Genomic DNA, 17,856 nt, shown 5'->3' on the forward strand with positions numbered 1-17,856 from the left:
CAAATTGACCACCGACATTACAAAAAACAGAAATAAACTGTCAAAGTACATAAAAAAACAACTCATAACAGGCAATTATGTACACCTTAACCACCTAAACTCACAAAAAGAATGGACTATCTACACCCACGTCACCTGAAGATCACATAGATCTTCACTATAAAATTAAGTAAACAGTAGATTGGAGTAATGATGGGAAGTTTATATAAATGTATCAGTGAATGGATAGATAGAGAAAGGCGAACATTTAATAAATGCAACTTTTAGGTTTAAGTTTTATAATTTAAAAAAAATAGTGTATTTTTTTAGTAAATGATATTTTTTGCCCTTGCTAAAAGATCATTATTTTTAGTCTGATTTGCTGAACTCTTTAATGAATTATATATAATAGTATTGTCCAAGACAATCAGCAGGAAAATTTTATAAACCACCTAATGGCAAAAAAAGTAATCAATTCAGTTTGACTGGTCATCTAAAATAGTTAATTTCATACATTAAATATAACAATAATAATTTTAAGTCAATTATTCACCATACTGAATTGCTGGAGGATTTTGTGAATCTCTGTGTTCTAAATGAATCATACAATTTATAGAAGGATATGCAAAAAAAGGGTTAAATGAAGATTTCTACAGCAGTTCATTCTATCAGGTCAGATTTATTACATGTAACAGATACTAAAGCAAATGAATAAATAAATGTTTTTCCTGTTCACTGAATATAAGGAACTGGAAATCTCTTCTTATTCATATTAACCTTCATGATAATGATGATCTTTATTATAAAATACATGCATATGATATTCAATCAAACCGTATCTCAATTATAACTGAATTCAACAGATATAAGGAATGTAAATTAAGACAAGACTACCATATTCAAAAACTTTATATTTAATGAAAAATGTGTTTTATATAATAAACAAACAAACAAACAAACTGATAAAAAAAAAGTAACACATGAAAAAAAATTACATTCAATAATTGTACTTTTCTTAACTTCTCATAGTCTATGTTATTACAGAATGTTTAATCACAGTAAAACAGAATTATATTTATAAGATGTATCAACTGCTTATGGCATCATCGTTTATGGTATGACAGAGTAATTGTTCATCCAAACCACAGGAATATAACTGATAACTGCGAAGTGGATGCCATGAAAGACCTCTAACAAAATAATTATGCTCCTCGCTACTATAACTGAAACAAAATAAAAGCTCTGTAAATCAAAATTCCTTTAAATCCAGTTATGAAAACAAAATGTAATCAACTAAATTATAAACTAATTTTACTATTATAGATAGTAAAATATCCCCTACCAGTTTTTCTTTTATTTTGAGAGAGGCAGGTAGTATGTAAGAGCTGTGGGCCCCAAACAAATGTTATTATAAATACCTTAATTTGTTGTTAATGACTACTTTTATAGCAAATAACAGTTGAGAACTTGACATTTACAAAATTAATTTAATAACCAGATTCATTACCTAAGAAATGCTTTTTGTATTTAGTATTGGTTTATTTACGTTTGAGTAAACATAAAAAAACTATTTTATTTATAAAGTAGGTAAATTTTTCTGCCTCACTTTGAATATAATATAGCCATTACAAATTTGTGGTCTGAATTTGACAAAATTTAAAAGAATTTTTAAAAACCATTCTTTTTTTCAGCTCCTAAAGTACTTTAAAGATGTTATTCCTCAATGTACATTTCAGCAGAATAAGTTACTAGCTTGTTTATTGTTTTTTTTCTATTATATCCAACTGTAAAACAGCAACTGAATAGTTGCTGTTTTTAAACAGTTAGAATGAATGTAAATACAGCTTCAACAATTAGTTAAACAGTTCAACAAATTTTGTTTACTGCGAACAATTTTTTTTTGAAAATAAATGAATTTATAAGAATGGCAGACAAAAAATACAACTGTATTATACATAACAGTTATATATATAACTGCCAGCTACTGAGCTATGCAGTAGTGAGGTACACAAATCAACAGGGAAAATAAAAATGTTTCAATTCATTGACATGGACTGCCATCCTCCTGGCTGTTTGGAACCAAGGTCTTGTGTCTGATTTCTTAACTTTATAATTTATCAATATGATTTTATGGGCTAAAGAATTGGTCGAGCAAATTTTATAAATCAGGCTCAAACTCCACTAAATATCTTAATTATAACATATACAATATTTTATCACATGATTTTACTCACATAGTAATTAATGAATGATCTGGCTTAGACTCTAACATTTTTACTTCGTGAGTATCTCCACACGCAGCTAAAATCCTGTAAAATAATAAAGAATAATTGATAATGAATAGCTGATTAAAAAAAGTTTGTATTAATTTTAATTTGGGGCATCTTTTATAAAATTATTATTTATACAATGTTAGCTCTATTTTATCTGCATAATTTCAGTATTGAATGAGTCAAATGAAGTAGAAAAAGACAACTGAAACAAACACTATCAACAGTGCAGTATGTCTGCTATAAATATTAAAAAGAGCTTTTAGGAAATTTGAAAGTTAGGTTATCATATTGTATTATAACAGAGCAGACATGAGATAGGTACACTTGCTTAATTCTTGAGTGTTATAATATGAATCTTCAATAAACCAAAATAAATTTATAACTACCCAAGTTATCTACATTACTGTTCATTGTAACTATGTAAATGAGTCATACTTGTCTGAATATTTTAACATTACGTACATCATACTTGATTTAAGATACTTAAATAAACATTTGATTAAGATATACTTAAATTATACTTGATTGAATTTTCTAAGATTCAGTTGAAAGTAAAAGTAAATAAATATACATATATTTTTTAAACAATAAACTTACATACAAATTAGTAAATATTACAAAAAGATAATCTAATGAAATCAAAAATTACTTTTTAACATTTCCATTAAGTATTATTATTTACATTTCAAAAAAGAGATGAACACAGTAATATACTGAATTCAATCAAATGCAAAGAATGAAGAAATATTTACATCAGCTAAAACAATTTGTTTAAATTATTTCAATCATTCCATACATAATATTTTAACCATCTAACAAAAGGTAGGTTATAATTACAAATACTACAAACGTTTTTCACTTTGAAGTGGAAATACTAACTAAATTCAGCGTTACAATAAATGACAATATGGTAGGCTAAAAGTCAATTTCACCAATTATTCTTGTAAACAAGAATAACGTTCTCTTACTAATAAATGTCTGTTATGTATCAGAGGAAGTGTTCCAAGTCTTGCTTTTATGTATTCATGGCAGCATTTAACCAGTGATATTTCTCCAGTAAAGTTATGTCCTGTTTTATAAAATCAACAAATGGAGGTGAATCAGGTCATTTAGATTTCACGAAAATACCCTGTATATGATTATTCCCCAGAACAAAAAATTGGAAGATGTCAAATCACATCAACACAACGGGTATTCAATTATTCCTTGGTGTTAGTTCTATCCATTCAACTGTTTGACTTAGGTTGTTACCAACCTACATTGCATAATGAGGAGGAGCCCTATCCTACAGTCAAATACACAGACAGTTATATCTAATAGGGTTGTTTAATAATTCAAAAATAACATCTCAAGATATGAATTGTCTGTTACACTTCAGTCGAAAAAATACGATCCCAATATTTCATTTTTTATGCAAATATGATATGAAATGTACAAAGTAATCATGGCCGATAACATTTAAAACTCAGTCCCTTTAGAATCTTTGGGATAAAGTTGTTTTGGGTATTTCCAGCCTAAGGATGTATTTCCAGATGTTTGATATGTATCCACAAGTCTGTTTTCTAAAGTCCAATTAGTTCTAGTTGTAACTGATTGTAGCAGTTCCAATATTTTCAGATTTTATGTTCAACTTATGCTAGCATTGACAGGTCACTATTGAAAAATCAGGAAGTTTTCATATTCAGCAGTATTCTTATTATTTCTTCACTAACACAAAAAACTCATTCTTGTTTATTGTTCTTAAAAACCATTATACTCAATTCAAATAAAAACAATGAAGTGAAAAATAACTGAATGATAGTAATTGTAACAGATTTCTAGTAACTACAAAGCTAACATTTTACACCTTAAGGATATTTAACTTTTTTTAAATTTACGTAATTATATTTAAAAGAGCAATGACTGATAAGGACACTTAAAATTTAGTAAGTCGCAGTTATAAAACTTAAGGGAATTTTTTAAACATATTTCATATCAATTATCTGTATATATTATAAGTAATAAAGAAAATTACCCAATAGAATTAAATGTTAATCTATGCAAAGGACGGTCAAAACATTTCACCATTGTTAAAGGACTAAGGGCTCGTATATCATATAATGAAATTAAACCAAAATTAGAACCGATAGCCAGAATGTTATCATCTAATGGATACCAACTGAGAGATGTAAGTCCTTCTCCATTACCGTGTCTAACAACTGAAAAATAAAAATTAAGTATTAGAAAACAATAATATAAGAGAAATGAAAATATCTATAGTCTGTCCTCCTCAACTTTTAATATACATATACTCTTCTAGTGAAAAAGCAATTTTGACATTCAAATAACACGTGCAACGATACCATTTGTGTATAATAAGTTACATGTCTGTACAAACATTTTCTTGTTCAAGGTTTCACTAGTAGTGATTGTTTTACATTATTTCTGTAAAGATTTTTTAGTTATACATTAACCGATGATGATTTTCGAATTAGTCTTTACTACACAAATGACTGAACTGTAGCATGTATGTTTTTCTTTGTTAATTCTGATCTTTAATTTTTGTGTTCATATGCCTTTGATTTTCCTATTTTATATATATATATATATATATATATATTATTAATATATATTAATAATACCATGATATAATGTGTTATATATATATATATATATATATATATATATATATATATATAAAAACACTGGGTTTGTTTTATAATTTAAAACTATCTTTAAGACCATATTCACATATGCTTTCTACATTTTAAAAATGAGTTGAACACTTATCAATTTTTTAAGTATTGTTTATGTTTTTATTTAATTTAATATTTCATTAATTCACTATTTCTATAAACTTTTCAATCACAAAATATTTTAATTAAGTAATTTTAATTACTCACAGTTAATAAAAACTTGCAATATTAACAGCTCATCGAAGAAGAAAAAAGAATACAGATGCCTATAATCAGTTAAAAATTCTTTGCCATCTTCTTCACTCTTTACATTACTTCCATAAGAAAAAAAATCTACTATCAACTTTTTCTGTACCTTTTTAATTTTCATAAAAAAATTTTTGTTTAAAGTTTTTACATCATAACCAACAAGAGTGCTATTTCTTATGATATAATAATTTATTTACAAACATTTACTTAAATTTCACATATGTAGCATACAATAAGATTTATCATTAAATTCTTTTTTACATAATAATTTTTTTCTGAATCTTTAACTACTTAAATTTTCCAATATACTTGTCAATATGCAAAAAAATAAATAAAAAAATACACATACCAGTAGCAGGTTTATCAAGACGAGTATCCCACATAAGTGCAAAACCATCTAATGAACATGATGCAAAAATACTATTACTATTGGAAGAATATTCTACACTTGTAACATGATGGATATGTGCTGGGCGGAATGTATAGTGTGTAACAAGACCTTCAACATCCCATACTTTAATACTAAAAATAAGCAAATAATTCAAAATTAAACACTAAAAATAAAACATACATATAAGAATACTACTTATCAATAAAGTTATGAACATCTTTATCCATTTCCTTCAGATTACTCACAGCTGACCTTCAACACAACATCTCCACTTCATTTTCTGCTGAAAAGTTTTTTTTTGTGAACTCTGACTAATCTTGACTAATAATTTTTTTCCTGACTAACTAATCAATAAATATATTCATTTTCCTTTTGGTCCTTTCTTTTTGGTATTTTTTTCATCCTCAATTCTACTTAGAAACCCAGATCAATTCAGTTTAGTTTTCTCAATCCACAATCAATATATTTATGAATATACAGTATGAAACCCAATATAATTTTCAAATAACCAATCTTAATTTCATGAAAATCAAACAACATATTTTTTTAATTTCTTTTTATCAGTATAATTTTCTCAATCCGTCAGCAAATCCAACAAATCTATTTTTACTTACTTGCAGTCTACTAATCTTATGAATAATTTCATCTCTGATCAAATTTCTTTTGATAATTATTATGGATGGCATTATTATGTCATTAAATAACTAAAAAAAAAGTACAGATATCTTTTTATGTGCGTAAACATTGAAGTTTGAAATATTCTAAGTAGAAATTTTACAAGTCACAGACTTTTGAACATACAACTAGCCATTCAGAGCACTATCATGGCTAATACTAGGCTATTATTCAAAGGACTATTTTTCAGTTGACTGCGAATATGAAAACTGCTAATATGCATAGACATTTAAAGCAAACTACATACATCTCATGCAAAATATATATTACAACTTAGATAAAATATATTAAACATACATTAATTTTTCATTAACTGATTTATGGAAACGTCTAATCTAATGGATGCAAAAACCAAACTACTTTCTTTCCCACACCAGACTTAACAAAATGATAAAAAAAACTTTTTAAAGATAAGTTGCATTTTAAATGCAAAGACATATATATATTCCTTGCAATAACAAATAAATTTACTGGAGACCTTTACACATGTTATATATATATATATATATATATAGTTCCTTTGTTTTATCAGCATAATAATAACTTTAAAAAAATATTTTGGAAGCATATTTTTATATACTTAAAAAGTAAGTTTTATATATTTTAAAAATATAATTTCATTATGGTAATCAACAAATGAAAAACCACTGAAGAATAACACCAGTATTTACAAAGATTTGATCATGTCACAAGCTAGTTTATTTAGCAGTATATATTATTAGATGCTGTATATTAATTTTGTCATAAAACATTTTCACTAGTAAATCCTTCAAAAACAATCTGCTTATGTAAGCTTCTGAAAGGGAAAGACACCTGTCATTAGTATTACCTACGATTTATATCAGAAATGATAGCAGCGTGATGGGAATCAAAATAGTGTTTGTACTGATAACTTATAACCTTAAAAAAATTATACAAAACAAATTGAAAGTGTAAAAAAATGAATTCCCAAAACTAAAAACACTGATAGACAAAAAAAAACTGTTTTAATCTTTAAGTGTGATATAATTTCTTGAATTGCCTTTTTTGTGTACATTACAATTCTGTAAATACAATTTTTCTACCACCCTTAATTTTAAATTAATTATGCTTAAAAAAAATTAAGGGAAAATATAGTTAAAATCGGTAAAATTTATAATTTTGCATGGCGATACCTGAGTTGAATCATTTTGCTAATGCTTTTCTTTTATAAGTAGCCTCAGGCACATCTCAAATTAATATCCAACAGTAATCAGCCATTCCATTTCCCTTTATAGTGGCTTACCATCACTAAAATGTCTTGGTGAAAACGTTCACCACCTTCGTCACTTACATCTCTGAGGACCAGGAAAAATTCCAGATGTGAATGAAGGAAATGTATTTTCAAAGACATATTACATCCTATAGCTCTGTACGAAGTAAAAAGTTGATTAACAATATCATGGTAATTGTCTAATTTTTGTTTGCCGAGAAAATTTTTGCAAAAGTTTTTAAATGAAGCCCCAGCTGCACTTTCTACATTATTTAACAATGAGTTAAATACATCATCTTTGACCAACTATCTTATTTGAGGACCAACAAATGTTTTTTCTTTAATTTTTCCTTCACTTACGTTCGGAAATTTCTGCCTGATGTACAAAATTTCCGGGACTATCCTTCTTCATTGCTTTTACAACATTTTTCATTAAAAGCAGGGTTCAACTAAGGGCTCATGAATAATATTTTTCCCATTTGGAGTTAAGATGTCTTGTTTCTTCCATTCTTTGGTAACATAATGTTTATCCCTAAGTTTGCTGTCCCATTCGCAAAGAAAACACATATACTTAGTATGCCTAACAAAATAGCTATAACTTCAAATCACCATGTATGTTCCAGCTATGTTTTTTATAATTTATTTTTTCAAGAAAGTCTTTCATCATATCATATGTCTCTTTCAAATTAATACAATAAGCATGGTATTGAAGGATATTTGTTATCGTTGAGTAGTAGAACCACTTTTAAACTATACTTGGATGAATCTATAAAAAGGCTCCAGTCCTCAGGTTTATGAACTTGTCCTAAGTGCAACATAAGCTCATCAATATTTGTGCAATAAACCAAATTGTTTTCATCAATAAAGTACTGTGAAAGTTCTTTAATTGGCTTTCAAAGCCCGAAATGTTTGTATTTTTTTAAAATAAATTCCCACCTTGCAGTCTTGAACCTAACAGTTCAAAATCATTTTTTGATAAATTTAAATTCCTAACAAAGTCATTTAATTCACCTTGTGATATATCATATGGCTTATTGGAAGATAATTCAAAATCAAAATCATTGTTGTCTTCTTCAGTACTGCCTGATTCTTCATCGCTGCTTTCAAAACATACATTCAGACGTAACTCAGGAAATGGAATAATTTCACTGTGAGGTAAAGGCCTGATTGCAGAATGCAATGAAGGATATTTTACAATATGTTTAGATTTTTAGAAATTCCAGACACACTTGTTAAACAAAAGTAACAATCAGTTACATGAGCCTTTGGTTTACGCCAAACCATAGGTACACGAAATGACAAAGCCTTCCATGTATCTTTCAGCCATCCTCTTAAGTATATAGAACAATTAGTGCATACTATATGAGGAGCTCACGTTTTATCCTAATCAACAATTTTACACTGAAAGTACAAATGATATGTTTTTTCTATTTGATTTTATGGTAAACTCATCACATACATAGCAAAAGGCATCCACATCATTTACACAATTTCAAGGTATTATGACACTGCACTGTGTTAACAAACTTAAAACATCAAAAAGACTGAACAAAATTAACTCATTCCTAAATCCAGTGCTTAATACAAACAACACAACTGTGTTTTCAGCTACATATTTTGTCCTGCACAGACATGATTAATCTTGTCAATGAAGGCTCACTCCAGTAATAGATATGTTGTCATAATATGTGGCTATGATATGATTTAATTCTTTGTCTAGTATTGTTTATTTATAGCTCATAAATTATGTTAACAAAGTTAAACAATAAAAAAATGAGCTAACAAAAAATGCAATATACGAGCTAAAATGCTAACTGTACGCTGAAAAATGAAAAAAAAAAATCCGTTAATAAAACTTTTTCAAAAATGGTGAGTGACAGAAAGATTCTGAGTTCATATGCGTTTTTAGCATCAAAAACACATTAAAATCATGTATCACATGTTAGGAAACAAAGATTATATTAATCAGTGTAATTAGCATATTACACTTATGTATTGTACAATATACAAAGTTGCAGATATTTTACAGAATAATAAGATTTACATTCTTAAATGCAAATTTTTCTGTAATCACTTCTTAAAGAGTTAAAATTATTAATCTGATGCTAAATTACATCAAGAATAATGAGTGCTACTTTAGTATGCGATCAATAGCATCATGAGGTCTACCACTATAGTTCATGTAGTCTACTACACCATTGTGTATACAATTTATATATTTAATGTTAATTAGACAAGATTAGCGAGCATTAGGTTAAATTTGCTATGTTGATATCATATGAAGTTAAGTAAGAGAAATGACATTACCTTTTTTCTTTTCTGTTTAGCTTCTGGAACCACCATCAGGATTACTTCAGAGGATGAATGACGATGACATGTATGAGAGTAAATGAAGTATAGTCTTGTACAGTCTCAGGTTGACCATTTCTGAGACGTGTGGTTAATTGAAACCCAACTAACAAAGAACACAGGTATCCACAATCTAGTATTGAAATCTGTATAAAAGTAACTGCCTTTACTAGGATTTGAACCTTAGAACTCTCAACTTCAAAATCAGCTGATCTGCAAAGACGTGTTCACTACTAGACCAACCCAGTGGGTTGAAATGACATTACCTAACCAAACTTAACCTAAGGTTGTTTTGCTCACTAACTTTGTCTAATTTAAGATTAAATATAAAATTTGAGTATAATTTATAATATTAGTTTAATATTTAAAACAAATTACATGGAATGCTAACCAAGTTGACGGGATGGTGCTACTTCAGATCTTATGATAATGACTACATATTAAAGTAGCACAGAGCAATGAAGCTCTTGCAATACTTTCATTTGGGTCAATTTTTTATTTTTAAATGTTTTTGTTTTATATTTTGTGCTCAAGTTTAAATTAATATTTAATATATTTCTTACCTAATTACATTAGAAATTATATAGTTGACAATTAAAAAAATATATATTTTTTTAAATTTAAAGCTGTACAGTTTATCTTGGTAACCATCTTCAGTTTTAAATATGTTTTAATCCTAAAATTAACATGGAAAAACTTGTCAACTTTTTTATAAAAGAGATTTGGTTAATTTAATAAAGTAAACTTTTATTTTTAAGTAAAGAAAAATAATATAATTTTTTAGCCTGGCAATACTGGTTGGTAAGGACTTTTTTCTTTTCTTTTCCTGTTTAGCCTTTGGTATCACCATCAGGTATTACATCAGAGGATGTATTAGGATAGTTATAATACTGTAGAGTTACAGCGTTCAAGTCCTAGTAAAGCCAGATATTTTTACATGGATTTGAATACTAGATCGTGGATACCGGTGTTCTTTGGTGGTTGGGTTTCAATTAACCACACATCTCAGAAATGGTCAAACTGAGAATGTACAAGACTACACTTCATTTATACTTATACATGTCATCCTTATTCATCCTCTGAAGAATTATCTGAACGGTAGTTACCGGAGGCTAAACAGCAAAAAGAAAAGGAAGGTAGTCATTTTAAAGATATAAGTATGAGTGTAAGTGAAGTGTAGTCTTGTACAGTCTCAGGTTGACCATTTCTGAGATGTGTGGTTAACTAAACACTACCTCCAAAGAACACCGGTATCCACGATCTAGTATTCAAATCCATATAAAAGTAACTGTCTTTACGAGGATCTGAACGTTGGAAATCTTGATTTCAACATCAGCTGTTTGCAAAGATGCGTTCACTACTAGACCAACCCAATGGGCCGGTTAGTAAGGACTGTGCTCATTCAGCCTTCTTTTACTTTTTTTATTTATTTTTACATTATGTTTCTTAGAATTAAATGATCACAGTAAAATTTCTAATATGTAACATTTCTAATATGTGTAAAAACACAAGTCTTTATTTTCTTATCATGGTGGTTGGTTACAATATATTTAGCATACTTTTGTTCTTTTGCATAAGAGTAAGCAACCACTTTAATAATTTTCAGTACAATTCAATGTTTTAAAAGTGAATGCTGTGCTCAGTTGCAAATCTTGTTTCATTATTTATTGTTCATATTTTTTCAGTTAGTTGTATTTTGTTTTGTACTTTTTATTTTTCTACACGTTTTACCTTGAGTTATTTCTATTTTAACCATTAAAAGGCTATTTTTTCTTTTTTTTTTTCTTTAAATTATATAAAATAATATGGCGGATGCAAGCTTAACTGGGATTCGAACAGATCCTGTGTTCTAATCCCGGTTGGGCTTGCAGTTTTCATGTGCTACAAAATTTAATTTCCCATGCACAAGTGTCAAGCTTATGTGGTAAAATCATCAACCAAAAAAACAAAAATTTAAGTTAAAATTGATTTTTTTTTACTTTCTATTTTTTGAAGATTGTAAATGATTATCAACATAAAACAAAAAACAAAACATTAGGTAGTGTTTTTAAACCCACCAGGTTGGTCTAGTGGTTAACCTGTCTTCCCAAATCAACTGATTTGGAAGTCGAGAGTTACAGCGTTCAAGTCCTAGTAAAGCCAGATATTTTTACATGGATTTGAATACTAGATCGTGGATACCGGTGTTCTTTGGTGGTTGGGTTTCAATTAACCACACATCTCAGAAATGGTCAAACTGAGAATGTACAAGACTACACTTCATTTATACTTATACATGTCATCCTTATTCATCCTCTGAAGAATTATCTGAACGGTAGTTACCGGAGGCTAAACAGCAAAAAGAAAAGGAAGGTAGTCATTTTAAAGATATAATCTAAGAATTAGGTGCTTATTATTTATTTTTGTTTTAAATCCATTAATTTCTAAAAAAAAACATATTATTTTAAAAAATAGTAATAATCACAAGTAAAACAAATTAATGTGTGAAAATTTTACAATAATATTTTCATCAGTAGCAGAATAAAAATGGTAAATATATAAATATTGAATTTTATCTTTAAAGAACATTTCTAAACTATAATTTAGCAAATCACCAGCAATATAGCTTGAAACAGAACAAAAACAAAGGAGTACGGTGTCCACTAGCTATTAATATCAAAGTTCATGCAGCTAGTAATACCAGATAAAGAAAGGTTTTTTTAACTTGATTTGAGTGATATTTTCTGCCACTCCTAGCATTGTCATTTTAACATTCGTAGTTGATGTGTTACGGAGTACCTCCATTCTCAAAACTACTTTTAGCACTTCTAGTTTTGAGAATAAAGTTACTCAAATGCATTAACTATGAATGTTAGAGAGACACTGCTAGGAATGACAGAAAATAATACTTGAATCAATCATGATGAATTTCTAACGGAAATATAAAATACTGTGAAAATTTTTTTTAAATTAATCAATTTATGTGCTATCAGTAGATTATTATTTTTTTTTAACAACCTGAAAACTTGAAAAACCTGCAGTAAGAAAAAAAATTTTACACAGCACAAAGTTTCAAGTAAACAATAGTACACAAAAATACACAGAGAATAATAAGTTATCTGATTATATTAATCAGTACAGAAAAATACAACTATCATTAGTAAGTCATAGAGATAACAAAATCAAGTATTTAATTTTTTACTCACCATTTATCCATACTACCAGAAACAAATGTATTTTTATCAGGAGAAACAGACAATGAAAGTACAGCACTGTCATGATCATAAGTGACAACATTTGCTAGCACGTGAGTTGATTTAACTCCCTCGTTATCTACATCAGTTAATTTTAATAAACTTAGACTGCCTGAATCTTCACCGATAATTACCTGAAGAAAATAATATACACCTATATTACACATATTTAAGCGTACTAAGCAAGGTTAATAAAACATACAAATTTATAAAAAGCTTTACAAATCCAAGGACCAGCTGATCATGACAATTATCAGTTTTTACATGTAACAAAGTAATGCATTACTTAATATACACGCATAATTACTAAATTAATACACACATTAATTATTAACATGCGCACGCACATATACACACACATTAAGGGGTGAATGAAGTGTAATGCAGTCACTCAAACTCACAAATAAAAAGAGACAGTCAAAGAAAACAAATATGGCATAAAGGTACATTTTATTTGGTCCAAAAATTATTTATTTTTGTACTTAGTCACCATTTACAGCTAGACATTTTTTCCAATGGTAGACGAGTTTTCTCATTCTCTCAATGAAGAATGATAGTTATCTTTCCTTCATCTACAATCTGTGTCCTTCAGTACATCATCCATGGTGAAAAAATACACACACCATGTATCTTAAGTGTATAATAGCCCTCTTTATATTTCAGTACTTTAATCAAAAGTTTCACTACATAAACAGCTTTTAGATGACGATGAATATCACTAGCATTCACTTTTTCTACTGCAAAAAATTCAATCACAGCACACTGTTTTAAATGCACTGTCATAGCAGGCATATTCGACTCTAACAGAAAATGAGAGGGCATGGGTTAACAAGTTTTGGAATATTAGTATCAAGAGAATGAAAGTTCAGAATGGGAGCATCTGTTGTCATTTTATCCAATATTTAATTTTTCCATTACACTCCAATGTGCATTATATTTACATTTAAAAATTATATATATATTGTATATATATATATATATATATATATATATATATATATATATAAGGTTATCTCTAAAGTAAAGACCGTTTCATTGTAAAAAACTTTATTCTGAAAATTTTATAAATATTTTTTATTTCTCTTAAACTACATGCCTCATACTTCTTCTCATAATTGCCACATAAATTAAGACATTTATCGTAACAATACACCAGCTTCAATATACCCTCATTGTATTCTTCTGCCACCAGTCTATTTAGCCACTGATTTACAGCATTTTTAAGTTCATCATCATCCGCAAATTGCTTCCCACTAAAAACTTCTTTCAATTTCCCAAACAAATGGTAATCAGAAGCTAAGTCCGGACTATATGGTGGGTGATCATGAATTTCCCATTCAAATGTTCTCAGTAAATTACATTCTGGACCTGTAACATGTGGATGTACATTATCATGCAGCAGAACCGACAACATCAGTCAGCTGCCCACCACGCTGATTCTGAATGGTGTGCCATAACTTACAGTAGGCTTCTGTATTTATAGTTATTCCACATGCATGAAATCAATCAGCAGTATGCCAAATTGATCCCAAAAGACTGTGGCCATCACTTTGTGTCCAAATGGCTGTGGCTTGTCCTTTGTTAATTGAGGATGACACTGTTTTCTCTTTAGCGTGTAATACGAAATCATGTTCCATCGCCAATAACAAATGAATTAAGGAACTCATCATATTTTTCTGTGTAGCGCATCAAAAATTCCAAAGCAGAGCTCATTCAGATTTTTTTGTGATGTTCCGTTAAGATGTCCGGCACCCAACATGCATAAACCTTTCTGAAGTCTAAATAGTCATGAACAATGCGACCAATAACAGCTCTTGAAACATCAGGAAAAAGAAGAGCAGGGCACCATTTTCAGATGTTTCTTTCATTCATTACATTATCACCGTATGCAGCAACCAACAGCCTATGAATTTCAGCCGGCTTAACATTTTGATGGTTTAAATAACGTATGACCACGTATTTCAGTCAGTGGCAACATTGATTTTCCTATTTATTTTATTACGTAATAACTCACACATAATTAAAAATACTATAACGCAACAACTTACAGACTACAATGCAGTGTGTACATTACTAGTGTGGCCATGAACGACACAGGTTCGCTAACCTTAAGAAGAGAAGTTTCCCAATGGTCTTTACTTTAGAGATATCCCTCATACTTATATGTAGTACTCTGATACAATAATTAATTGTAGTTTTTGTTTAATATTCATTTCATAATAATATGTAATTCTAATAAAAAAAATATAACATATATTTATAAAAATTTTGATATATTTAGACCAAGTAACATTGTAAACCACCTGAAATTCCAAATGGTAGTCTCCCTCTAGACTCACCATATCTTCCATCTAGCCATGTTAACAACCCTTTTTGTTAACTTTGATTTCTTCTTTCCTAGATAGATATAATGGAAATCAGGTCAGACACCACAGTAAACCATCTCCATCACTACATAGCAAGCATTATTCCAAGAATTGGACAACAAAAGTGGAGAAATGATGACAGAAATTGAATTAGAATAGCAGGGTTTAATTAGCTGAGATGCCAGATGGATAAATTGAAGCACTTCATCCTTCAGAAGATAAGGATATTTCTTACCAAATCTACCATAAAGATACTTCCATAAGTCACAAGATTCTGGGGATGGGCAAGGGTTATCATTATGAAAGCCTAAGGCTGTTCTCAAGTGATTTTAAGTATTTGAAGAAAAGTAATTTGTTGCAGCATATATTTTTGGGTCAATGTCAAAACTGTTGGATCAGTAATTTGCTGCTCCCATCCACACTAAACATGTAAATATTAATTTTAATATCAGTCAGTATGCTAATCTCCTTGAATGTACTGACTATTTTTCACACAAAGTTAACTGTCATTATAAAAAAAATTGCAGGTATGTAGCAGTAATTGGGAATAAGCCAATAATTACTAGTGTGGCAAAAATAAATATCTAATCTTCAATAGGATAATGAGCAGGTTGAATACCCTCTGCATGGAAGAAGCAGTGTAGTATTCCTCCTACAAGTAGACTTGTCTCGTGTTAGAAGATTTTTACTATTTACCTTTTTACTATCCATCCTTTCCCACATCTTTCATCCCTTTCATCCCAAGTGATAATTGCAAGTTTTGAACTAACCACTCACTACTAGGGAGATGTTCTGCATCCTTCATATTTGTACAGTTTTTATTTATTAGCGGCTCTACTTCTATCCAGTGAATATTCATAAAGCCTAACCAGGAGCTGAGTTGATTATTGTGCAAAGTTAGGCCTTTAAAGAAAATACAATCTACTATTAAAATGTGTAATATTATTCTAAACATATAAAATTATTTTAAATTCTCACAACATGGTTATCTTACAGAATAACATAACTATTTCATATTTCAAATTAAGTATAAAATAATTTCTATATTTTTTTATTTTATACAATAATATCTTATTTTATCAATAATATCTGTAGAACTTAACTTTTATATTATAAAAAAAGAAAATGTAATATTAATAATTTTATAAAAAATTGTAGGTTTAATAAAAAAAGTGGAATTTTACAAAAATTAGTAAATATTTCAAGTTACAGAGCACATGTACAATCAAATTTAATTTCAACTAGCAGAATTAAAACAGTCAAAATTTAATTATCGAAAATAAATAAATTGTGGGAAGGCTTCAATGAAATAAAAATGAAAAATAAAAATAAAGGTGAAGTATCTTAATAAAAGATTATCATCATTATTAAATAATTAATATAACTATTCGTCTTGAAGCTTCTATAAAGTCAGACTGAATTTTCATGATACAAAAATGAACTGTCAGATCACTGCTTGGTGCCCATAAATATGAATCATATAGACCAGTGGTTCTCAACTTTTTAGCTCTGCAATCCCCAAAAAGTTAAAAGAGTATATAATGAATATTTTGTGACTCCCAACCCCAACCCAATGAAACCTATTTAAAACTATTTACCTTCGTTGGTAGAAACAAGTATGAAAATGTATGAAGTGTTCAAATATGAGCAATTTACAGGTTCCAACTTGATGTGTATGTGATCCTTGTAATTTGGCCTGCTTGCATAATATTTGCTGTGACAGCGTCATGTTCGAACATGCATATGATACGTTTGAACACATCGTGCTCTCAGCAATATAAGAGGCTTAAGGGATTGCAGAATACCAGTTTAGTTTTGAATGTAAAGCATGCATCTGGTGCCTTTATTTAAGTTTTTAAAAGAGTAGTTTCATTGAAAATAATAATAATTGAGATTTCGGTTTTTTAATATGCAGTCAAATGGTGTAACTGATTTATTTTTTAATTACATTATTATTCAAAATCGATAAATTTCTGAAAAAACAAAGTGAGCCACCTACATCCAGCAAATCAATTGGTAAAATGGCAAGAATGTACAATGACAGTTATTTAAAATGGCAAGAATGTACAATGACAGTTATTTAAAATGGCAAGAATGTACAATGACAGTTATTTAAATTATGGTTTTACCTCATTGGATGGAAAGCCGATAATGCATTGTTTACTTTCAACTCCTCTCCAATGAAAGTATGAAGTCATTAAAATTAATCTAATATTTGGAAGCTGAACATCCACATTATAAAAGCATACCGTTGGAATTTTTTGAAAGAAAATTACATACTTTGAGAAATCAACAGCTCGACTTGTAAATCAAGCCATACTGATAAAATAACAATTGAAGCATCTTTAAGACACAACTGTGTCTTGATCACAGTTGATTTACTTATCAGATCCCTGTTTGGAAATTTATTATTAAATAAATCACTGAACTCTATG

General features: G+C 28.8%; 1 protein-coding gene across 1 annotated transcript in view; it reads right to left on the minus strand.

The window, feature by feature from the left end:
- Nucleotides 1–870: 870 nt before the first annotated feature.
- The window catches only part of LOC142329249 (methylosome protein WDR77-like), a 35,352-nt gene continuing 18,366 nt past the window's right edge, over nt 871–17,856 (minus strand). Inside the window, exons 3-7 of the mRNA XM_075373665.1 lie at nt 13,008–13,189; nt 5,526–5,698; nt 4,267–4,450; nt 2,214–2,288; nt 871–1,202 (exon numbers count right to left, since the gene is read on the minus strand). Of these exons, the coding sequence (XP_075229780.1) occupies nt 1,067–1,202; nt 2,214–2,288; nt 4,267–4,450; nt 5,526–5,698; nt 13,008–13,189 (750 nt within the window). The 3' untranslated portion in view covers nt 871–1,066. The remainder of the gene's footprint in view (nt 1,203–2,213; nt 2,289–4,266; nt 4,451–5,525; nt 5,699–13,007; nt 13,190–17,856) is intronic.

This window comes from Lycorma delicatula, chromosome 8 (genome assembly GCF_047948215.1).
Source record: "Lycorma delicatula isolate Av1 chromosome 8, ASM4794821v1, whole genome shotgun sequence".
Lineage (NCBI taxonomy): Eukaryota > Metazoa > Arthropoda > Insecta > Hemiptera > Fulgoridae > Lycorma > Lycorma delicatula.